This window comes from Micromys minutus, assembly GCF_963924665.1.
Source record: "Micromys minutus genome assembly, chromosome: 9".
NCBI classification, from domain to species: domain Eukaryota; kingdom Metazoa; phylum Chordata; class Mammalia; order Rodentia; family Muridae; genus Micromys; species Micromys minutus.
The window spans coordinates 18,555,319-18,579,924 of NC_137978.1; the positions used below are offsets into that span (position 1 = coordinate 18,555,319).

The 24,606-nt window shown below is 44.6% G+C and overlaps 1 protein-coding gene and 1 pseudogene across 2 annotated transcripts in view; both read left to right on the forward strand.

The window, feature by feature from the left end:
* Positions 1 to 1,280: 1,280 nt before the first annotated feature.
* The window catches only part of SAXO1 (stabilizer of axonemal microtubules 1), a gene marked incomplete at both ends in the record, with an annotated part of 108,040 nt that continues 84,714 nt past the window's right edge, over positions 1,281 to 24,606 (forward strand). The window contains one exon of the mRNA XM_080921970.1: positions 1,281 to 1,321. Within this exon, the coding sequence (XP_080778096.1) occupies positions 1,281 to 1,321 (41 nt within the window). The remainder of the gene's footprint in view (positions 1,322 to 24,606) is intronic.
* Positions 21,629 to 21,892, forward strand: LOC308424791 (transmembrane protein 216-like; annotated as a pseudogene). Its single transcript has one exon. The product of its transcript is annotated as a transmembrane protein 216-like (transcript).

Genomic DNA, 24,606 nt, shown 5'->3' on the forward strand with positions numbered 1-24,606 from the left:
CTCGCACTGCCCCAGAAACAACTCACAGACTGTAGGAAGTCCAAGAAATAAAGAAAACAAAACAAAACAAAAAAATCTTTACACAACAAGAAAACTTTGACTATTTTCATGTTACATTTTGTTTTGCATGTACTTTGTGCTCATTGTAACTATTGGGTTTTCGATGCATACTGTCAAACCTTTAAAAAGATCAAGTACTGACTATTCATATATATTTATGTAAAAATTATTTTAAAATCTGAAAAAAAAGTACCGACAAAAATGTATTGTATAATTTTATGCAAAAAATGCTTGAAATCTGTACATTTATCTTTGTTTTGTAAAATAAAGATGTTAAAAAAAAAGTAACAGAAATTTAAACTCAAAAAAAAAAAAAAAAAAAAAAAAAAAAAAAAAAAGAACTTGTGAGAGACACTTTCTGGAGCCCATATCTCAGAAACAACAGAAGCTCAGGGGTTTTCATCAAGCTATGTGGTTCTGATTTGAGAAGCCCCCTGCTTCCAGGCACCAGTACCAGCAGCCGGAGAGGCATCAAACCACCTGAGCCATAAAGGGCTGGGCCCTCTCATTCTGCTTTGGTCTCAAGAACAGAGGCTTGTGGTTGAGAGCAATTCCAAGATGCAGGCAGCCAAGGGATTGATTTTCCAGGAAGACCTGGAGATGGAGTTCAGGGTCAACATTCTGAAGGTCAGGGTATTTCCTTAAGGAGTACAATGTGTCCTAGAGGTGGCAAGTGTCACCCTGACAAACAGAATGCCTTTCATTGTCTTTGCATTACGTGCCTGTGGTGTTGGTTAACCTGGGGACCGGAGGCTTTCTGAAGCCTTCCAATGTATCCTCCATCTCCCTTCCAAGGTCCAGTGGGAGGGAGACTCCCTGTCTTGGGTCTGTCAGGTGAGATGTTAGGTGAAGTCTGACCTCACAGGAGGCCCTTGTGATGTCATTGCCACCTCAAGATGCCACTGAAGGTCACAGAGGACTCAGTCCTGGGCCCTGCGGCTCGGCTCGCAGGGGCCAGGCTGGGTGACAGGTGCGTGCTTCCCCAGCGGCCACGGTTGGGGCAGCTTGCAGACCGGAGCTGGCCTGGCTTGCTGTCTGTGCTGAGTGCTGCCCAAGGCCAGCCCCAGTAAGAGAATAGACTACAGAATTTTGCAAAAAGGCCACCTAAGATTTCTTCTGAGCAAAACAGCATTGGTGGGCACGCCCGAGAAGTGTGATCGCCGTCCCAGGCAGCTGGGATCGTCCAGGAGACTGCCGTAGTGGAAGGTCCAAGGTGAAGGATGGGGAAGAGGACTTGTATCTGCAATCTGTGCTCCTGCGGGTAAGGTCGTCCCCCCCCAAGGGCAACCTGGGGAGGGGAGCCCGATTTCCTCACTCCTTAGGGACCTCAGCGCTTTTCTTGGAACGAAGACAGCCCGAGTCTTTATACCGCTGCTTAGCCAGGCAGCATCACACTGGATTCGGATTCAAAAAATCAGCACTGTTCAGGCAGTGTGTGTGTGTGTGTGTGTGTGTGTGTGTGTGTGTGTGTGTGTGGTCGGTCGTGTTCCTGCAGTGGAGACACTCAGGAACCTTGAGAGTGGGCCTGGCACACGCTGTCAAGACAGGATGGAAAGGCCGGTTCGGGGCCAGTCTTATTTCTTCTGTTGCAATTGTAAGTACTGGGGAGTTCTTTTGTGTGGTGAGTTTCTCACTTGCAGAAATTGGCACTTTGTCTGGGATAAGGGCACTGGTACCAACTGCTGCAGGGTTGAAACAACCGCCATAGGGAAAGTTTGTAGTTTTCTGGCAGGACACCTTCCTGCCACTTGCCTTCAGGGAGGGGCCACGGTGAGGTGAAGCAGTTTTGGAGAGAAACGTTGGGCTGCGGTCTCTGAGAACGTCCTTCTGTCTGTTTCGCCAGTGCAGCTAGAGAGCTTGCAGGTCCGCGCCCGCCAGGGGTTAGCAGATGGACGGCACACGGGAGGGTGGGCTCTGGAATTGCCTCCCAGGCTTCTGACTGAGACCAAATGAAGAGCGTGAGCTCGGGGGTCAGCCCTCCGGGGTTGTCACTAAACGTGGGATCTCCGATAGGAACCAAACTTTCTCCCCATTAAAATTTCCGTACGAGTACTGCCCCCACCGGACTATTACAAATAAAGGGATAAGGTGTATGCCTATGCACACGGATTCCAATTATTCTGTTAGTATCCTAAGGTCTGCAAAAGGGTTCTGCAAGTATAGCATGGTACCTGAAATAACATAATTATTGTATTTGGGAGAATAGGTTAAGGGGGCACTCTGCAAACAGAGGTCTTTGAATTCCCAGCAATCACTGCTCAGTAGAGTTGACTGGGGACTTTAAAACAGGTGTCATTGCTCCCGCTGTTCATGAGCAACCTCTAAGGAAACGTCCCATCAGCAGACTCCAAATAATCTCTGCGATTTCCCGGAATTCTGAACTCTGCCACCTACAAGTGTGGCTCTTGCTGTGGAGGTTTGTCAGGTGGGACCAGCCAGTGTCCAGGACTAATTTTTCATTTTACTGAAAATTCAGTTTTTGTTCTAAGACTTTACTTCCTCTTGGGGCCTTTTGCATTACTCTTGGTTCCGTCTCTGCTCTCAGCTTTGGGGTTGAAGTCTTTGAGTTCCGTCTTTGCACAGTATGGAGTCTGGGTAGGAAGATAGGGACTCTGTCAGATGCCGCCTCGGTTCCTATCTGGTGTTCTTGATGGTGCCTTCCTCTCCTCCCGTGTCTCCTTTACTATATGGTCTGTCAGGTGCTTCCGGTCTGACCCTCATGCTGGTCGGCCTTCCCTCCTTGATTCTAGTCTTTGTGGGTTTTTCTCCTGTGATTTCAATGGGGCATCTCGGAGACTCTCTGGTCTCCATTAATGGTTCTTTTCTCTTGCTTTCCCCCCCTTTTCTAAAATGCTTCTGACCCCTTCTTCTGCCTCCTAACCTTTAAGGTTTGGCTCATGTTATGAGACGCCTATCTGGCTCAGCCCCATAGCCTCCCCCTCCCCATTCCCCTGCACAGAGGTAGGACCCCGCTTCCTACGCTCTGGTCTTTTAGTTCTGTGTCTGCTAGATTCCTATTGATGGTGTGTGCTCTGGAAAAGCCAAGCTCTGTTTTGTGTGCTTTGTGATTCTGACCTGTTTGGTAGTCAGAGCATACCTTTGTGAGGCGGTGGGGGGATCTGTCTGTCGCAGTCAGTTAGGGACATACAGTCTGGAGTGGTGCTGTCTACAATGCTAGCCACATGACATCCTTTTACTTCAGTGAATTACAATTAAGTAACATTAAAACTTTAGTTCTTAGTTATGTTAATCACATTTTCTTTCTTTCTTTCTTTCTTTTTTTTTTTTTTTTTTTTTTTTTGATGTCCAAAAGCCACTTGAGGGCTGGAGAGCTAAGAGCATTGGCTACTCTTCCAAAAGACCTGGGCTCAGCCTTCCTGAGACACAACTGTGTATGACCTTGAACTCCTGTTTCTTCCTGTTTCCATTTCCCAAGCCCTGGTGTTAGGGGCTTGTATTACTATTCCCAACTTTTCTTTGGTTTTTGAGTTTTGTTATGTAGCCCAGGCTAGCCTTGAACTCATGATTTTCCTGCCTCTCAGCCTTGCCACTGCCAGGATTGTAGGCACATCTCACCATGGCTAGCTCCTTAAATATTATTTCAACGGTAGTGCAGGTAGTTCATGATACTCACCAGTGGTGGAAGACTTCTATTAAACAAACAAACAAACAAACAAACACATAAAAAAACCTTTCTCTGTGGGGAATTAGCTACTGAAGGGCAAGTTCTTAAGTTTAGCCACAAGATGGCAGTGTTTTCTCAGCCAATTCTCATTGCTGGTTCAGCTGGTTTCTAACAAAACCTTTGAGGTTCAGAAGTTTTCTTGAATTTTATTTTTATTTTTGTTTTGTTTTGCTTTTTTATAGGTTTACTTTACGTTTTCTAAAATGAGCAATTAGTGTTTAGGGCCCAGCATAGCCGAGGAAGGTGTTAGTCCTTAAGGATCTCAACACAGATTAGAACAAAGGTGTTTCAAATAATGTGCAACCAAAGATTCTAACTACTCATAAAACTTGCTAGCAAGCTTTACTGGCTTAAGGAAACCAGACGCAGGTCCCTGTATCAAGACACATTCCACACCTTCCCTAATCAAAAGCTGGCAACTGGTATTCTACAATAGAATAGTATAATCTTTTAAATATCGTGAATACCAAATAAGCAAAAGTAAGCATTTGTAAGTTGTAGAAAGATGGCGAAGTCAACATTTTTAAAAACCCAAATGTTAATTATTTCTATATTCCTGCAGCTGCCCCCCTGGCATGCGTGCATGTGTGTGTGTGTGAGTGAGTGTGTGTGTGAGTGTGTGTGTATGTGTGAGTGTGTGTGTGTATGTGTGTGAGTGTGTGTGAGTGTGTGTGTGTGTGTGTGTGTGAGTGTGTGTGAGTGTGAGGGGATAGTGTTTCCAATTATATCCGAACACCCCTCCCCAGTGTTGCCTGTAGAAAACCCCACTTTGGAAGTTCTACAGTCTTCTATCACATTGTATTTCTATGATTTTCCAGAAAATTCAGAGCAGTTTCTCTCCCCATCATCGTGATGGTTGTCAGCATGGGAAACACGGTTTTAGTAAGGAGTTTTGATGGGTCCATCTAAGCCTCCTCTCCACAGAGAAGCTTTTAACTTATTTAGTGGTCCTTTTCCAATTGGGAACTGCAAATCGAAGCTAAATTAGCCCCTGGGGTCTGGGATCCAATGGTATAGTCAGTCAGGTGTTCTTCTGCCCTTAGAACTGCGGACACCTGTGCTCTCTGGAGTTTATCTCACAGGTAAGGGACAGACGGACACACTGAGCGTGAGTCTGGAAGGATCCATTTTGCTAAGCTTGGGCATAAAGTAAGTCTGTCAAATTGTCTTACCTTTAACAGCATGCCAGACATTGCTAGATGTTGTGATTCAGTCTGGTGGAATTTCAAATAACTCAGGCCCACTTTTTCTTTCTTTTCCTCTCCTTTCCAACTACTGGGTTGTCCTATGTAGCCCATAGGCTGGCCATAAACTTGTTGAGTGTAAATTTTTGTTAGCGCCACCTTATCTTTCTTATTGATGGGATTACAGGCAAGTACATTATGCCAGCTTTGTCAAGATGGCTCAGCAGGTAAAGTTGCTTGCCATCAATCCTGGATCCCTGAATCCCACATGCTGGAAGGAGAGGACAGATTTCTCACAAGTTGTCCTTAAATGCACACATAAAAATATAACTACAAAAGAAGACTTAAGGGTTTGGAAGAGATGGATAAGTGATTAGGAGGATTTGCCCTCTGTGCGAGGTCCTAAGTTCAGGTCTCAGCTCACAGGCATCCTGTCCAGGGGACGCAACGCCTTCCTTTGGCTTCTTCCAGCACCAAGTACACACAGGGTGCATGGACACTCAAACATATTCCATAGAAACACATTTATAAAGAAAGATATCTTTCTTCATACATGTGCACTCATGTGTGTGTGTGTGTGTGTGTGTGTGTGTGTGAATGTGTGTATATGTGTGTGTGTGTGTTTGCACACACACCCATGTGAGTTTAGGTGTTCTTAAAGGCCTGAGGCAAGAGATTCCCCTGAAGCTGGTGTTACAGTTGTGAGCCACTTAGTTTGGGCACCAGAACTGAGCTTGGAACTCTACAAGAGCAGTTTGCGCTCATAGCCACCCCATAGCCACTGAGTCATCTCTTTAGGACCCAAAATATATAGCCTAGTTTTTGTTAGTGCTGTGGACCAGTGAGTCATCTCTTTAGGACCCAAAATATATAACCTAATTTTTTTTAGTGCTGTGGACCACACTCAGGGCCCCACACATCCTAGGCTACAACTCTACTGCTGAACTGTGTCCACAGCAAGCCATCTTTATCTGTTGATTACAGTAGGAAGGCTTCTGTCCAACTGAGAAGTATTATCTGATTAAAAAAAATTAGCAATCCTAAAAAGGTTTTTAGTAAAGCAATAGGAATAGCAAACCTTCCTCCAGAGATTAGAATGTTAGTACTTCCACTTTTTATAAAATATTGATCAAAAATGTAGATGTTAAAGAAGAGATTGACATAGCTTACTTTCATAACTGATTATTTTATGGCTTATGACACACCATTTAAAGGATTCTTTGAAACTTTCAGGAAATTCCAGGATGGGGATGGGGATATATCATGGGCTATTTACATAGCACTGGTCATATGCACAGCATCTCATAAAGAAGTTGGCCCCAGAGAGGACCAGCCAATTGCTTTGGAGGATGTGGATTTGGCTGTTTCTGGGAGCGTGCAAAGGAAGGTGATCTCCAGGGCAGTCACGTATCTGCAACTTAAATCAGTTATGTGAACCAGGGAGGAACTTGTTATTTTAATTTTGGAAAATATTTTCTTCACGTTGATGGAAATTTCCTTAACCTTAGATTTTATTTTCTTAGAGTCTCTGTTACAAATTAAGAGGGGATGGGTGGGTGGGTGGGGGGGGACTTGGTTGGACGTTACATGTTTTAAGAAGAATTCTTGTTTCTAATTTAAATAAAATTGACTTCATAAATTCAGATTATGGGGAAAAGGAAAGAAAAAGCTGGGAGAAGCATTTTATAAATACTTGCTGATGACTTTGTAGAAGACCAGGAGGGTATCTTCTATCTTAGCACATCTGGCTTTTGTATTTTCTGTACTTTCCACGTGAGGCTACTTTATAGATACTTTAAAATGTGGATCTTTAGATACCAGAATTAACTCAATTGTTCACATATACTTTTCATATTAGATATAAGTCCATGTATAATCTGTCAAATTACAGACATCGAGGGATTATAGCTTTGTACTAACTCAGATAGCGTTGGTTAAAACAAACTATTCTGTCATGTAGGCTGAGAATGGATTTGTTTGAGTACCCTGTTTGATTCCTCTTTTTCCCTTATCCCCTTCCTGGGAAGATGCCTTCCCCATAGCTGGTCCTTTACTAGCAACCCGGCTAGTTTCACTTAGTGGGTAGTTTTCAGCTGATGCTCAAAGATGGAGCCCTCTGGCAATCTATAATTTGGGAAGATGACAAGTCTGAAAGAAGAAAAGTAGCAAACCCGCAGACAAGGGATGGTGTGAGGAAGGCATATTAAGGTGGGAAGGTTTCAGAGGTGGGGCTACAGGAAGGGGAAGGGGTTCGGTGCATGCTTCGGAAATCAAAGCAGTCAGGACCCCCAGGTTCTGAATCCTGGTTGTGCCTGACCGAGCCTGTGCCAGCCAAGTGCTGTCCTTATCCATTAGGGGTGACATCAGTGCCTTAGTCTCAGGGCCCATAGGGATGGGGAGGAATACATGCTCAGAAGGGAAAGGTGGTGCCTGGGGCAGGGTGGGGGCGTGGGGGCAAGCCACTTGCTAAAGGCATTGGTCCCAGAAGAGAGAGACTATGCCGAAGACACACTGCACAGGGCCCTTACCTGACTTTGTGGCATTGCATTGACATTCTGGTCATTTCTTCCCCTTCCCTTTCCCTACCCCATCCCATGAGAGGGGACTCATGGATCTTCCCACCTGATCCCAGCGATTACAGGCATGGGTGACCACATTCAGCTTTCGTTTTCTTTCTGAATAGTGCAGTGGATGCTCCTATGGGGGCCAAGGAGCAGACAGACCGAAAGTGCAGGCACTGTACCAGTCCATGAGTTCAGATTCCACCCTTAACACGGCCTAGTTGTGCCACATCGGCCACTTTGTGGTGACTTCTGTACATCTAGGTGCCTCACTGTTCTCATCTGTAAAATGGTCACAGGAGTAGGGTCAGCATCATAGGGCTGTCATGAGGGTGGAACCACTGTAAACTAGGAAGAGGGCCCTTAGGAAGGTGAAATTAATAAGTGTTATTAAGTGAATGTAGATAAAGGTCCCAGTCTGTATTCTGGGTGATGAAGCCTCCTGAGAGGAAAATACCACCTTAGTTCTCAAAAGATCGTGCATTCTTCGGAAGAGAGTAAGTCTTCTTAGCTGCAGGTGGTGAAGAAGTTAAATCAGAGGGAGTGCCTTTAAATGGTTGGGGGCTGGGTTATATTTGGCAGATTGGAATAGTTTACAAGGCTTAACAGAATTAAAAACTATCGTGTGTACATCTAGGTGAGGGGACAGTTTTGTGGAATTGGTTCTCTCCTTCCACCCTCCTGAGGCTTCTGGGATTGAACTTGGGAACTCAGGCTTGTTTGGCAAACACTTCTACCTGCAGAGCCATCCTGCCAGCCTGGCTTACAGGGTTTGGTTCACTTTTTACCCACCAGCAGGTCCTCTCTGCCCTCCGGAGCTGCCTGTACCTGAGCCCACCTCCCACATTGGGACGGACGTGAACAAGCATGTCTATTTGAGTTAGAGCTTTTCATGTCCTAAAATCACTGACTGTGGGGATTAGAGCCATCCTCCTCTGTGCACAGCACCATTTACCATTCTCTTCTTGTTCTTCTTCCTCCTCCCCCTCCACCTCCTCCTCTTCCCCCTCCACCTCCTCCTCTTCCTCCTCCTCCTCCACCACCTCCTCCTCCCCCTCCACCACCTCCTCTTCCCCCTCCACCTCCTCCTCTTCCCCCTCCACCTCCTCCTCTTCCCCCTCCTCCTCCTCCTCCTCCTTCTTCTTCTTTTTAAACTTTCAAAATTACATTAAGGTTTCTGTGATGTCCACTCAGAAGGGAGGGGATGATGTTTCTAAGTGACTGTCAAGGTAACCACGCAGCCAAATAGATCCATATATTTTGAATATCCAGATATCTGAAAGCCCCTCATTCTATTTTACAAATTAAATTTGTAATGTCAGAAACGAATTCTGTTTCTGCCCGTGCTTGTCAGTTACTTAATCTCAGAAATGCTACCCTTGACTGGATGATGATTTTTAAAGTCACCATGTTCCCCGCGATGACCAATTTTATCTTTCAAATATACAGGTCTGCTCAGTTCCCCACATAAAATCTACCCACAAAGCAAAGAATCATCGGAGCACTTCAGCCTTTAATCCTGATTTAAGTCAGAGAGCAGCTGGGGCACAGGGAAAGAAAGAGGCGATGGTGAGTGGAGACCCTGGACTTGATGAATTGAAAACCTTACCAGTCTGTTCAAGGCCCTCAGCATCCTTGGGCTCTGTCCCCCCCCCTTTCTACATAAAATCAGACCATACTTTATTACTGTGTGTACATGCATGTACTACCATGGTGCATTCATGGAGGACAGAGGATAACTTGTAAGAGCTGGTTCTCTCTCCTTTGACTACATAGGATCTGGGGATTAAACTTAGGTCCCCAGCTTTAGCTGCCAGTGATTTTACCCACTGAACCATTTTTGCTAATTCCACTTTGGGGGGCTGGAGAGATGGCTCAGTGGTTAAGAGCATTGGCTGCTCTCCCAGAGAACCTGGGCTCAGTCTCTAGCACCTATATGGCAGGTCACACCTGCCTGTAACTCCAGTTCCATGGTATGTGACACCCTCATATAGTCATACATGCAGGTGAACACCAGTGCACATTAAATAATAATGATCAAAACACTAAAAGACCCTAGGGTTTTATCCATGGTAGTGAAATGGAGAATCGTCCATCTTGCTGAACATGCTGGTGGTGTTTGGATGCAACCCCTTCACTTCTTGGGCAAAAGTTGAAAGGTAATGAGTTTAAGGTCAGCCTTGAGTATCCTAGACTCTGATTCAAAAACCTAAAGTGACCTTTAGACAAGGAACTTGCCTTCATACTCTACAACAGTGGCTGTCTAGGCTCCGAATCTCTGTCTCAAGTCTCTGAAGGTGCCTGAAGACTTTTGGAGACTCCGATGGTAACCTTAGAGAAGAAAAAGTGAACTGTGTCATAGAGCTGGGAAGAGATTGTTCTGACTTTTCAGAAAATTCCTGATTGATTAGCTATGTGTCTTCCATGGGCCTTGACGACTTTTGTGTATGTCTGGTTTGTTTTTATAATGAGCTCGAATTTCTCCACCCGTCAGCATCTGTGGGTGCTCCAGCTTCACAGTATTTCTATTTTAGACCACTGAAGACACAAATTACACTACTATCCAGTTTCTCCATACCAAAGGGAAGAGGACTGCTTCGGTCAGTCTCTGACGTAGCTCTGCTGGAATCCAGGTTCCTTCCCATGACCCAGTTAGCTGATCCCTCGGAGGCCTAGGGTTGTATAACACCAGCCAGCTTCAGGGATGCTTTCTACAATGGCATGAGTTGTAAGCCATCAGAAGAGGAGTCACTTGGCCTTGCCAAGCTGACCCTAGATGGGGAAGACAGGTTGGCTGAGAGAATTAGTAGAGGGACTCTTAGCTTATTGAACATTGAATGATGAATATTGGTTTACTTGGAAAAGTAGCTCAAGTATGAGGCAACAGGGCTCATAGTGTGTGTGTGTGTGTGTGTGTGTGTGTGTGTGTGCATTTACTCGTGTGAACATATTTTGTTTTCTTCAAACCTTGGATGAAGACACAGAAGGCACCCCTTTGTCAAATGCCCTAAAAACACCAAATGGGAAGAATGCAGCAAGTATGGCAGATGACAGGATCAAGATTCAAATTATCTCGACAGGCTGTGATGCTGGGTTAAAATCAAGCTAAAACTTAGTGTCAATGTGAAATTTTATGCTGGGATAAAAATCCCAGTAAAACATATTTATAATGAGGGATGTTTATTGGATATTTGTGGAATGTGTCTTTGGTTTTTACTCAGTGGTAGATTGTGCTATAAAACATCAACTCAGTTCCAGGTTAGATGAAGATAAGACGTCAGAAGTTATCACTGCTTTATATATACACTTTGGCCTAGTCAGTTTTTTTTTTTTTTTTTCCTAAGGATGCTATCTGGTGATTTGGTGTCTTTATTAAGGAGATACATTTTGGAGGGTGTAGTAAACACGGCACTCAGTTCCCAAGCGTTCCACTCAGCACAACCTCCCCCCCCAGCCCCTGACCTGGGCGGTCCACGAGCTTCAGCACAGCACCCCACCACAATTCTGTGGTGGGCTTGGTGCACCCCACCACTGCACTTTCTCTTGAACTCAATTCAGTCGCTACATGAAAGAACACACTACACAATACCTCTGATCCAACTGATAAGATATAATTTTCCCATCTACACAGCCCAAAATCCTGTACACACCCATCCCTTTAAAATATTCTTTGCAACCTGTATCTATGCAGAGATGAGCAGAGAGAATCATCTATGTCTTCCTCCATCTTCCTTCCTTCCTTCCTTCCATCCTTCCTTCCTCCTCCTCCTCCTCACTTCTCTCCTTCCCTTTTCTAAAACTGTGTTCTTGCCTACCCTTCCTTCTCATCCAATGACAGAACTTGTGCCAGCCCTCTTTTAATTTCAACCACAGGAAGGGATAACTCAGACCTTGCAAAGTTAGAGAATGGTCAGTTTTAGTTGTCACTATAGGGGAGGTCTTATGCTTGTCCAAGGTTGCTCAGAGGGATGAGAAACAAGTGAGTGCTCACTTCATAAAGTCTGGTTTGGGACCAGTGTCAGTAAAGAACTCCTTAGAATTAGGACTATAGGAGCTGTATAGAGAACCTTCTCCAATCGCTGAGCTGAACGTAGCTTGGTTAGGATTTTACAGAAGAACCCTGAATCAGGTGAGAGTTTGACAACATGATCTCCAGCTCCTCTTTAGCACTGGAAACTCAAGATTTCTGGAAAGGCAGATGAGCATGCATTTTAATATGACGATTAGACTTGAAAATCAAAGACAAACTGATGGGTGGCATGTAATGAATGTAATCTACGTGTACCTGAAAAATAACCAGGAATGTCACAGGGATCCTAAGACATTCATCTCCAACATAGAAACACATGTTCACACCATAGCCGTTTGTTTGGAGCCTCTGCCTTTCCCACTGGCGAACCTGCTTTTCTGAGAGTCCTCTGGTAACCTCCTTTGGGTAGTGTGCAGAAAGGCTTCATCCATTGCTTCCACAGCTCTCTTGATTCCTGTTCACACGGAGGACACTTCTGCAGGCTTAGGTGGAGACACTCGGCTCTGCGTGTAGTAAGCTCAGATGGGAAAGCAGTGCTACAAGTTATAGCTAGTGCAGAGATTTCTGAAGCATATTACACTGCAAATCAGGCACGACTTGGATTTCTTCTATGATGTCCTGCTAGTATCCACCTGAAAGTCTTTTTTTCCCTCCATCCCTCCTCTTTGCCCTTTGTAGTTGAGACTGATCTCTTCAGTTGAGTATTGCTAAGCGAGTGCTCCAACTACTCAGCTATAGCCCCAGTACCCCACAAGCTTCTATCTTGGTGTCCTTGGCTCCTTCAGCTTTGGATGGAGGTGTGGATATTTTCAGGTTGTGGTGTTGCACAAACAAACAACAGTGGTTATTAGTTATGTAGTTGAAATAAGTGATTGGCTTCAGCGGGTTTAAACAAAGAGAAGGCAGCAGAGCATTGTGCAGATTTTCTGGGAATTGTAAAGAAGTGTGGCAAAAGCCAGGATGTGGAAGTCCCAGCCCAGGGCCTAGCCAGTGAGCAGCGGTGATTGCTGCTGCTGCTGCTTTGCAGTGAGGATGTTGTAACTGTCACCATCATTGGACATGCTGGGCATGTTCTCAATATAACCAGTGTTCTTATGAATTTTCCACTGTCATCCTATTTACATTTTATTATTTTGTTATATTTATTATTTAGTGTGTGTGTGTGTGTGTGTGTGTGTGTGTGTGTGTACTTGTACTATAGTACACATGTCAGGACAACTTGCTGACATCTGTTCTCCTTTCACCACACAGATGCTGAGGATTGAACTCTAGTTGTCAAGCTTGGCCACAAGCATTTTTATCTGCTGAGCTATGTGGGAAGCCCCCATATTTTTTCTTTATCACTTGTATATTAGCGACATCTCATTAGTGTCTGTAGAAGGTGGTGGACCCTTTTCTACCGCAAGATTAACACAGTGGGGCTTCATGAAAAGAAGGATGTCAGATAAGAGGCAACTACAATACACTTCAATGAAAAGAATTTATGCCTAACTTTATACCATGTATGCAAATGAAAGGTTTGTGTAGGCTTGAACGAAAGTTGTCATCTGTGGCACACATGGACATGTCTGTCCTTGGGGTCTGTCTTGTGCAGTTAGTTCTACAGGATGATTAGCTACATATACCTGTCATTAGTTGCTAGTGACATCTGTATGATTATGACAACCAAAAATGTCTGTTAGGGCTGGGATGAAGAAGTGCTTGTTGCCAAACTTGAAGACCGGGTTGAAATCATGAAACCTGCATGATAGGAGAGAACCAAGTACTGCAAACTGTCCTCTGATCTCCACATGTGCCTTAGATGACTAATCTCTCCTTAGGGAGGGACAGAATGGCAAAAGGCAGAAAATGACTGGACTAGAGACATTCCCAAGCCATCGTGACTTGGTAGCCACACAATGATTGCTTTATTCACGAGAGCGTGTCTTATTTGACTGTTCCTGTGTCATGATGGTAGACTTCACCTGCACGGGAATGCTTGAAGGCACAGTGTCCCCAACCCAAAATGTCCCGAAGAATCCCCTGGAAATCTGTCCCTGAAGGACACAGATTTCTGGGTCCTGTCTCTATACTCCTTGAGTCCATGGGTCTGAGGTTTAGGCATCTGAGTGCTTGACCAATTTATCCCTGAAGCTGTAGGCAGTGGACCACACTTTCAGAAACACGATGCTAATTCAACAAGAGGATTAACAAAATAATCTCGAAAACAAGACGTGGCCTGTTGAGGTGTTTGGTGAGATTTTAGGATTTCCAGTCTTTCAGGATCTTGGTACAAAGAAGCAAGGTGAAGACTCTGTGGTCTGGCAGAGTGCTCAGAGCTAGCATTCATTACTCTCCCGCCCCATCAGCAAGAAGTGTATTCTCTGTTTTGAGTTCTGACTTGCTCACTCCTTGGGGAGGAAGTCTGGACTCTCAAACTCCCAGTTGCATTGCTCAGTCCCTTCAGGGTGGTTTTAGTGCTTCTTGGACCTCACAGGCCCATTCTGTGATCTCTGTCACCCACCGTGGAAGCAAAGAGCACCCTCTGGGCACTATGAGCTTCATTCCTCTGGTGGAACCTCAAGGCTGGGCAGTCTGATAGCCTTACAGTACATGGAAGCTCAGCTTCCGGTCGTTGTCCCCTTAAGAGCTTATGTCTCCACCCATCAACACAGCAATGCAGAATTTAAAGCATTTGTGGGTGCTCACCTGAGTGTGTGAGCTTGTGCATTTGTGAGGTTAAACAGGTGTGTGTGTGTGTTGTGTATGTGTATGAGGAGGCTACGAGGGATGTTGGGTGGCCTTCTCAGCTGCTTCTCATTATTTCTTTTTTTTTCTTTTGCTTGCTTGTTTTTTAATGCTACATTTATACAATATGATTTTTCATCTTTTTAGAGCTTTAAATATCTTTTTCTCTTTTTAAAAAAACTTTAATCTTTTTACAGCCTAGTTGTTACTCCCCTTCTGTTCTGCCCTCTGACACTATGTCATCCAATTCCTTCTCCCCGTCTCTGAGAGGATGTCCCCAACCCACCCACACTCCTCCAGGCCTCCCCACTCCCTGGGGCCTCGAGTCTTTCAAGGGCTAAGTGCATCTTCTCTCACTGAGGCCAGACCCACAGTCCTCTGCTGTATATGTTGGGGGCCTCATATCTGCTTGTGTGTGCTGCCTGGGTGGTAGCTCAGTGTCTGAGAGATCTCCAGGGTCCAGGTTTGTTGAGACTGCTGGCTTCCTCAGCTTCTTCCAGCCTTTTCCAAATTCAACCATAGGGGTCCCCGACTTCAGTCCATTGGTTGGGTGTAAGTATCTGCTTTTGTCTTTGTCAGCTGCTAGTTAGGCTTCCCAGGCTCTGGTCTGTAAGCACACCATAGCATTCCCCTCTCTATCCCTTCTTTCACCCAGTTCTCGCCTTCCATCCATCCCCAGTGCCTATTTCCCCTTTCGGTGCCACCTTTGTTAGTTAGCTTCTTTGGGTCTGTGGATTGTAGCGTGGGTATTCTGTACTTTATGGCTAATATCCAATTATCAGTGAGTATGAATTATGTGTGTTCTTTTGTGACTGGGTTACCTCACTCAGGATGATAGTCTCTAGTTCCATCCATTTGCCAGCAAAGATCATGATACCCTTGTTTTTAATAGCTGAGTAGTATTCTATTGTGTAAATGAACCACATTTTCTGAATCCATCCTTCCATTGTGAGAGATCTGGCTTGTTTCCACCTTATGGCTATCACAAATAAGGCTGCTATGAACATAGTGGAGCGTGTGCCCTTGTGACATGGTGGGGCATCTTTTGGGTATATGCCCAGGAGTGGTATATCTGGGTCTTCAGGTAGATTTATTTCCAATATTCCGTGGAGCCTCCAGATTGACTTCCAGAGGGGTTGTACCAGGTTGCAGTCCCACCAGCAATGGAGGATTGTTTCGTTATTTCTTGAGGCCGATTTGACCAGGATGATGGGTCAGCAAGGTCCAGGAATTCCCCATCTCTGTCTCCCCAGTACTGGGGTAGCAGCACAGGCCACTGCACTTGTCTCTTTTACATAGGTTCTGAGGAAATACTTTACCGACTGAGTCATCTAAATCCCCTGCCTTTTGGTTCCATCCCATCTCCTTCCTAGCTGGGGATTGCTCATGGTACTATTTACAACAGCATTAAAAAAATTAAGATCATATGGCTTGGGTAATTTAAACAGCCCCTACCTCCATCCCATAAAGACCAGAGTCTTGCTATATACCTTTGGCTGACCTGGAACTAGACCTGTAGACCAGCTTTACTTCAGACTCATGGAGATCTTCCTGCCTCTGCCTCCCAAGTGCTGGGGTTAAAGGTTAAAGGTTAAAGGCTTGTATGATTGCATCTTCTAGATCTTTGCCTATTATAGCTGCTCAATGACTTGGGCACACTTCGACTTTATTCCCATGTATCCGTATCCTCTCTCCCAGACTCACTGAGCTGTGTGGCTGCACTACTATCCTGGCTGCTGACAACATCCTCTAAGTTAGCTACTCAGAGACACCGAACCCCTCGAATATGACAGCTGAGCAGAGCCCAGATATTAAACACCGTTCTAATTATTTGAAAAAATATCATGCAAAGCCTTCTGAGTTAAAGTCTTGAGTTTCTGGATTCTCTCGAAAGACCAAAATGACACAGCAGTACTGTGAGTGTCTTTGTTAGTGGGAGTGGCCTGGTGTTGCCCTGAGAAGACTGGCAGGCTCTTTCCAAATCATTCTTGGAAAGGTAAGGGGGGAAATACCAGGAAAGTTTATCCTCTTGTTTCCCACAAGAGGGCAGTCTAATCTCTAAAACAGTAGAGGCATCTGGCTTTGCAAAGCTGCAGATTTGACTTTGGTGAAAAAAATTTGTTCAGGCACCCATCTATGTTTGCACACACATCAGAACACAGATCAGAACACGGTCCTCAGGCTTGGTTCTCTCTGCCCCACCTGCAGCTCTCAAATCTTTACAAGCTACTGTGTGAAAAAATCAAAAGGGGGACTTTTTTTTGATTCTGTAGCTTCAGAAACACAAGTTCAGCTAAAATGGCAGCCTCAGGAGTTTAGTAGGGGCCTTGCAAGGCAGGGTTCTTTCTAGGCAAACACCCTAAGCCACAGAAATGGCCTCACAGCCTAACATTTCTCTGTGATACTTCTATTTTTCTTCTTCCTGGGCTGGTCTCGATCCATGTAGCTGGAGATGACCTTGAGCCTGACCCCTTTGCCTCCCACCTCCCAGGTGCTAGAAACAGGCATCTTAGCACGCCAGCTTCCCCCAGTGCTACAGATGGGTCTCACGGCAAGCACTCTTCCAGCTGAGCTATGTCCCAGCTCTTTGTGGTAATTCTTATTGGTGTAGAATCCTGAGGCAGAGAACAAGGCCACAGGCATATGCCCTAATACTAACTACACCCTGAGAAGATGCTCTGTAAACCCAGATGCTTGTTAATTCAGAATGAGACACATCTGCCCAGAAGACCCAGCGAATTCATTTTTGCTAACTGGCATATTTTTCTTTCAGAAAACAAAAACAAAACACAACAACAAAAACAAAAACCCCAAAGAACAAAACAAAGACACCCAGAAGTTAAAATATTAGAGACCCACATAAGGGTAGTGATATAATTTGACATTGATGGTTCCTGTGATGTATCCAAACCCTGCACCAGGGGACTGTGGAGTTGGTACCAGCTCCCTTACTCTAGTGGCACTACGGGGAGCATGTTTTAGCTCCTTGCCTCTGTTCTCTGGCCCCACCTCTCCACATAGCTTCACCCCATGTCAGATGGCATCTACTTGTAGCAATACCTGCTTTAGATCCCGTTTTATCTACTGCAATTTATCTTAATAATTTGGCCTCAGGACTATGAAAGGCTCAGGACCACCGATACCCCCACCTCTCTTGCAACTCTGAAGAGATGTCAAAGGTTTAAGGAAACTTATTTAGCCAGATGGTGGAGGCACACACCTTTAATGCCAGCTCTGGGGAGGTTGACACAGGTGGATCTCTGAGTTTGAGGGTAGCCTGGTCTGCAGAGCGAGTTCCAGGACAGCTAGGGCTACACAGAGAAACCCTGTCTCCAACATCAACAATGAAAATAAAAGGGGAAAAAAAAGAATTTTAAGTTACTTAAAAATTGGCTTTAGTTAAAAAAGAAATCTTAAATTTACCACCCTCTGCCCCAAACTCATTAGGTTTAAACCTACGTATCCTAGGTAAAGCTAATATTATATTTAATCTCCCCCCCACATATATACTCTTGTGTATGTATATGTAATATATATGTACTCATGTAAATATATATGTGTGTGCGTGCACACATGTGCGTGTAAAATGTAAGGTAATGGATAATGTGTAAAGTACTTTGTTGTGTGTCCTCTCTTCACACTAGCGTCCGCCACGTTGCCCATAATCACAAAAGACCTTGACTCAGTCTTGGGTTTTCTACTTTTGGGGTTCGTTCTGGCCACTCTAAGACCTTGGATGTCTCTGGCCACTATTGTTAGTGTTTCTCCACGTGTCCCAGTGTGTCCCCTTCGGCTGGTGCTGTTAAAATCATCTATGCCCCGCATTTCTAATGCACAACCTGAAGTGTTTGGCTGACAGTGCGTCGCTTCCATCCCCGCCTCCCCAGTGAGAGTCCAGAGTGGGCTCAGATGCCTCATTAAGTAGCATGATAGGATTTGGAGAAATAGGGCAGTTAGAAAACGAGTTATTTGGTACTAAAGTGTAGTGAAGCATGTTGTTAAATGCCTATTTGGGGCTTCAGACCTGGCTTTAGTTCATGGCGCGGTTAGGAGAATGGGAGACTTAGTTCTATTTTAAGAGGGATTAAAAAATCTATGCAACTGGTTGGCTGTGACTAGAGCAGTGTGGGCCTCCACTGTTCTCAAGCCTAAGCAGACTTGAGCTGCCTTTTGTAATCTTCTAGAGAGTTCCCTCATGTTGGAAAGAGATTGTGTAAGGTAATGTATGTAAAAGTGCATGTTTGGTGTGCAGCGGAACGTCCATCGTTTGGCAACAGCCACAATAACTGGGTCTAATGAAAGGCTTCCTTTCTCTAGTCTCACAAGAAGGAAGCCTTTCTAGACCCACTGATCCTGTTGATCACACTGAGCATTTCCTAAAGCAGCTGTGTATGTGTACCGACTTGTTTTTAGATAGACCCTCAAGATGTAATTATGAACCTTTGATCCTGTTGATTGTGTAAATAATCTGTCAGTTTTATATAAGAATATGATGCATCTCGATCGTGTTCACCCTTTACCTTCTCACGCCGACTCCTGATGATCTTCCTTCTCCTGCCCAGTTCCCCACCGGGCCTTGTTCTCTTTTGTGTGTAGCTCTTGTGTTGTTCTTACCATCATATGCCTTTCTGTTTCTCAGATGGTTTGCACTCTGTAGCCTCAGGCGGGTTCCAACATTTGTGATCCTTCTGCTTCCTGGTCCTGGGATCACAGGCATGAGACACGTGGTTTGTGATTGCTTTTTACCAACGTCCCCTACTTTCCCTGGGTTTGGCTTAGGCTGCTCTTGAACTCACTGTGTTAGCAGAGGGCTGACCTTGAATTCCTGGTCTTTCTGGCCCCACTTCCATTGGGGGCTGCAGGTGTGTGCCACTGTGCTCAGTTTGCAACCCTGTCTTTGTAAAATGCTTCTGGAAAGCCAGCTAACCAGAGTGTACTTCTTCATGAAGAGTAAAAAGTACAGAAGAGTTCATACAGGTCTTGGGAGTGAGGCCTTAGGGATGACTTGAGTGTTTTGGGTGTTCAGAATCCTTTTGCTTCCAATCTTGTTGTTGTGTTAAAGATTGGGCCTTCAAGAGGTGTGGTCTTGGCTAAAGGGGGAGTTTGTTGAGAACCAGAGATACAAGGACACAGTTGGTGGCCTCTGGTTCATCATTACTTGACTCCAGAAGAGAGCTCTACAGGAGGCATATTCAGAAGGATGAAAAGTGTGGCTTTTAACCCCAATGATATAGCAGGGGTGCCCACTCACAGCAAATGGTATAGCAGGACAGTGCAGGGGTACCCACCCACAGTAAATGGTATAGCAGGGCAGTGCAGGGGTGCCCACCCACAACAAATGGTATAGCAGGACAGTGCAGGGGTACCCACCCACAGCAAATGGTATAGCAGGACAGTGCAGGGGTACCCACTCACAGCAAATGGTATAGCAGGACCCAGTGCAGGGGTGCCCACCCACAGCAGGTGGCATTGGCTGTTGAAATAATGAGTATACCGAGTAAAATGAATTTATTATGTCATAGGTTGTTGTTGTTGTTTTTTTAGTTAAAAAAATAAAAAACAAAAGACCTTTTTAACAGTCTTCAGCTCTGGAAGGTGAGCATACTCCGATGAGGTGGGAGTCCCACAGTTGGCAGGACTCTGGCTTTGGTCAGGAAAGAGTGTGGGATGCCAGGATTCTCTCAGCTGTTTCAGTAGGCAGAGGGTTCCACTTGGGGAATCTCACCACAAGAAATCTCAGTTTTCCCTCACGTTTGCCCCATTTCATCCTGTGTACTCTCCGAAGTCTCAGATGCCAAAGCGTGTCTGTTACTTCACAGTTTCCACCTGGGGACTCTGGAGTTTGCACGAAGCCAAAAAAGCATCTGCAGTTTCCCTGTTTGTCACATCTGAAAACTCAGGGCTTCTCTTTGGGCTGTTGATGTCATGGCTGTGATGTCTCTGGGTATGGCTGGCCGAGTCTTCAGTTTCAGCCAGCGCCGTAATCGCAGAAGTATGGAGACTCCCTTTGCTTAAAGTGCAGGATCATTTGGGGAATATTTTTTTCTCCTTCCCCCTTTTTTTCTTTTCTTTTTGGGGCATTTGAGTCAGTTTTGAAATTCCACTTTTGTCTTTTGCAATTTTGCTGCTGTTTTTCGTGTATTTTCTGGATGTGGATTAACAGGAACAAAATGAACAAAATCAGTCTCGATGGTTAATTCTGCAGATGTGCTGAGTGGCTTCAGTGTGATCTGGTTCGCACATGCCTTTTGTTCTCTATCACAGATGAAGAACTGTAGACAGTGAAGACGGATTCAGTTTGATCAGTTGCTTTCAGTTTGAGAATATAGTCTAGGTGCTGGGACCAGTCGCCCTGCAGGGAGTTGCTAAGCTGCGTGCCCACTGAGAAGAGCTTCCACAGAACTGGCCTGCCTGTAGGACACAGCTTCTCCGGCATGTGTCCTTGAAAAGGTCCCTTCCCACAGTGATGTCTTCTCCCCTCGTGATCTGTTGTTCTCCATCCATGTCCCATGTCATTGGATTGAGGGAGGGTGCTGTGACATCCTCACAGGAGGTGGGAAGTCACGAGACCTGGGACAGTTTCTTCTCACTCCATTATGGTCTTACACTTTTTCTCTGGCCTGGTTCTCTACTTGCCCATTCCTCAGGAGCTCAGAGGCTCGTGACTTGTCAAAGAGATCTGCTGAGTTCTGACATCTCTTTGTGTTCTCCGGTTCAAACTATTGTTTCAAAACTCTTTGCTATTTGCATCTATTTTAATTAATTTATTTATTTTAAATTCCATATCTCTGGCTCTTAGAACAGTAGAAAATAATAGTAGGATTTCACTTAGTATTTGAATGAATGTATGAACAAGTATTTCAGTCTATTGATAAAAACCAGTCTGACTAAAGTAAGCCTCATTAAAATATAAATAACTAGGCAGGAAAGACTGCTTAGTGGTCTGAGTATGAGGACCAGAGCTTAGATCTCTACAACCAGTTAATTACTGTTAGTGAGGTAGCCTGCCTTCTACAGTTCTAGCCCCAGAAGGCAAAAGCAGGAGATCCTCAGAGCAAGACTAGTCCCAGAAGTGAGTAAGCAACGTTTTTCTGGGGCCCTTTGGGTTTGACTGAGGTACCTTGCCTCAGTAAGTAAGGCAAAAGAAGGAGAGAGAGATGGTTGTTAAGATATCAACCCTAGGCCTCCAGATGTGCTTTACATACACGTATGCCACACCCACAAGAAAATGAAAACCGGAAGGGACTCTGAGATAAAAGATTGTCCTCAACCCCCCTGGAGGTCCTGTTCTTTCTGAATAGGTGCTACTATGCTACGAATTTTCCTGTACAAAGGCCTCCTGCTGCCATACCCAACAGCCAACCTAGTCCTGGATGTGGCGATGCTGCTCCTTTATCTTGGCATTGAGGTAATGTGGTTGGTTTTCGCTACAAAGGGAAACCTCTGCTAGCAAAAGATGCCCCTGGGCATTAGTGTGGCCTTGACCTTCCCATCTGCCATGTTGGCTTCCTATTACCTGCTGCTGCAGACCTATGTGCTCTGCCTAGACACTATCATGAAGATTATCTTGCTCTAATTTTGTGTCTTAGAGCTGCTGCTTGAGATCCTCACACTGGCCACCTTCTCCAGTATGAGCAGGATCTGAAGTACAGGAATTCCAGTTGGTAGCCCATCAGGGTGACAACATATCCGAAGGATATTTCAGCCACACTTGTGAAAAGTGGTGGGTCGAGCTGACCTGGGAAAGGTTTGTGTGGTTTTTCCTCAGCACAGACATTTGGGCATTGAGCACCTACCATCTAAAGTTCTCTCCCGTGGTCACTATGGCCAGAGCTCCTTGTGTGGCCCATCTAGTTTTGTTGGGCTTCCAGCAGAACCTGAGCCATAGCACGCTGTGCATGTACCACACATGACCATGGCGGGCTCTTGGGCTGATTCCAATGTATGTTCCCTGTACCACTGCCCATCCTGCTCAAAGAGATGGTGATCTAGAACCCTTGTAGTTCATGGTATTTTTCTAATCTGATCATTAAGCAAACACATTTTTTTTTTTTTTTTTAAAAATAAAAAGTATTTTCTGGTAATAATAAAAAAAAAAACCAAAACAAACAAAAAAGAAAATGAAAACAGAAAAAAAAAAAAAAAAACCGACCTACTGACCCAAATCTTTGATCAAGATCACTTCAGATATTGGAGGGAATTGCACTTAGACTTATGATATTTGTGCTGTTGGTTTATTATTTCAAAATAACAACAACAAGAAAAGGTGGAGCAGGAAGGCAATGTAAAAAAAAAGAAAGCCTGTAAAAGTGATTGCGGTCAAGCTTGGAAGCCTGGATTCGATCCCTGAGACCCTCAAGGTAGAAAGATTAAACTTGAACTTGAGCCTGAAACTTGTCCTTTGATCTGTACACACTTGCACACGCACATGCACACACACTCACACACACACATTTCTTTAAAGTAAGTAAAAATTCCAGGGCAAAGGTCCCTCTTTTCTTGGATAGTCTTGAGGGCTGAATAAGGCCTGGGGGATGGTGGGCAGCACTCCATTATTGGGCTATATCGTGTGTGTGTGTGTGTGTGTGTGTGTGTGTGTGTGTGTGTGTGTTTGTATGTCCTACATTTTAAATAATGCAAAACATGGTACACACTCTACTGCTGAGTTCCCTGTAATAGGCCATAGGTCTGCCTTTAACAAAGGCACCTATTCAGAATAATTTGCTTTATAAACTCTTATTATATTATTGGAGTATTATTTAGGATAAAGTTTGGTCGTATATTTCAGAAGACCCAAAAGAATAGTGGCTTAACAAGATAGAAGCTTTCCTGTCATTTGAGAGAAAAACAGGAAATTCAGGGACAGTAGGTGGCTTACAATGGCAGGAGCCCAGGTTCCTTCCATATTGTTGATTTGTCTTTTAGTGTTTTGCCTCATTACCCAGGATGGCTGATTAAATCTGTGTGTGTGTGTGTGTGTGTGTGTGTGTGTCCATTTTATCACCAGGAGGGAATAGTCACCTTTAACTGTTACCCTGTATGTCCTATGAGGAAACCTCACACTTATACCATGTAGACCTAATTGGCACAGCTAAAACATTAGTGGTCCAGGGTCTGGAGAGATGGTTAAACTGTTAAGAGCACTGTCTGCTCTTCCAGAGGTCCCAAGTTCAGTCTCCAGCAATCACATGGTGACTCACAACCACCTGTAATGGGATCTGATGCCTTCGTCTGGCCTGCAGGCAGAACACTCATATACATAAAATAAATCAATCCAGATCTAAATCTGTCTATAGTGATCCACTTACTAAGAGAGCAGAGTGTGCAGATATTGGGTCAGCCAGTGTCTAATATGTTTTGCTATAATCGTTCAGCTCTTCAAATAAAGCAAAACTCTTTCCCTGCACTGCCAAATCATCATGGGCTTCAAAATACTTCTAAGTCCCTTAGAAATTCTGTTTTTAAGTTGTGAATTCAAAGGGCACTTTACCTGGAAAGAGCCATGTAGCCAAGATCTTTTACAAGAACACACACACACACACACACACACACACACACACACACACACACACACAGGAACACACACAGACACACATACACACACACACACACACACACACACACACAGACACACAGACACACAAAGGGTTTGTCAACTTTCTTTAAAGGGTCTATCTAAATATTTTACATTTGCAAACTGCTGTAGTTAGGATCTGGAATGTTTCCCAAAGGTCAAAGTGCTAAATAAAAGCCTAGTATCTTCTGTGCAGTGCTCCTGATAGGGACAAAAGATGCAGCCCAGGAGGGGATTTTATGTCACTGGGGGTGTTCCTGGGAAGGAAGTTGTGGGAATCTGGTCCTTTTGTTTCTTATCACAGCCGTGATCTGAGCAGCTTCACTTTCCCATGGACTTTGCCTGTGATGTACGTTCTGGCCACAGATATGGATTGGAGTCTCCAAACAGCCAAAAGAAGCCTTTTCTCTTCATGACCTGATTGCTTCAGATGTGTACTGTAGTCATTGAGAACCGATGAGCTCTGACTTTCTGTAAGCTTAGCCTTCGTTTCTTAAGAGCTGGTAAGGATGACACATGGGACAACGTGTGGCTGTGCCTTGGTGAAGCTCTGCTCGCCACACTGAAATTTGAGTTACGTATGATTTCCAAGAGTTAGAAGATATTGTTTCTATTCTTCCAGCAATTTCAAAATGTAAGGATTATCTTAGCTTTGAAAGCTGAACAGGCTGGGGAAGATGACTCATAGATGCAGGCAGAACCCTGTATACATAATAAAAAATACATCTTAAAAAAGACACACACACACACATACACACACACAATATTAAAGAAAAAAAAAACCC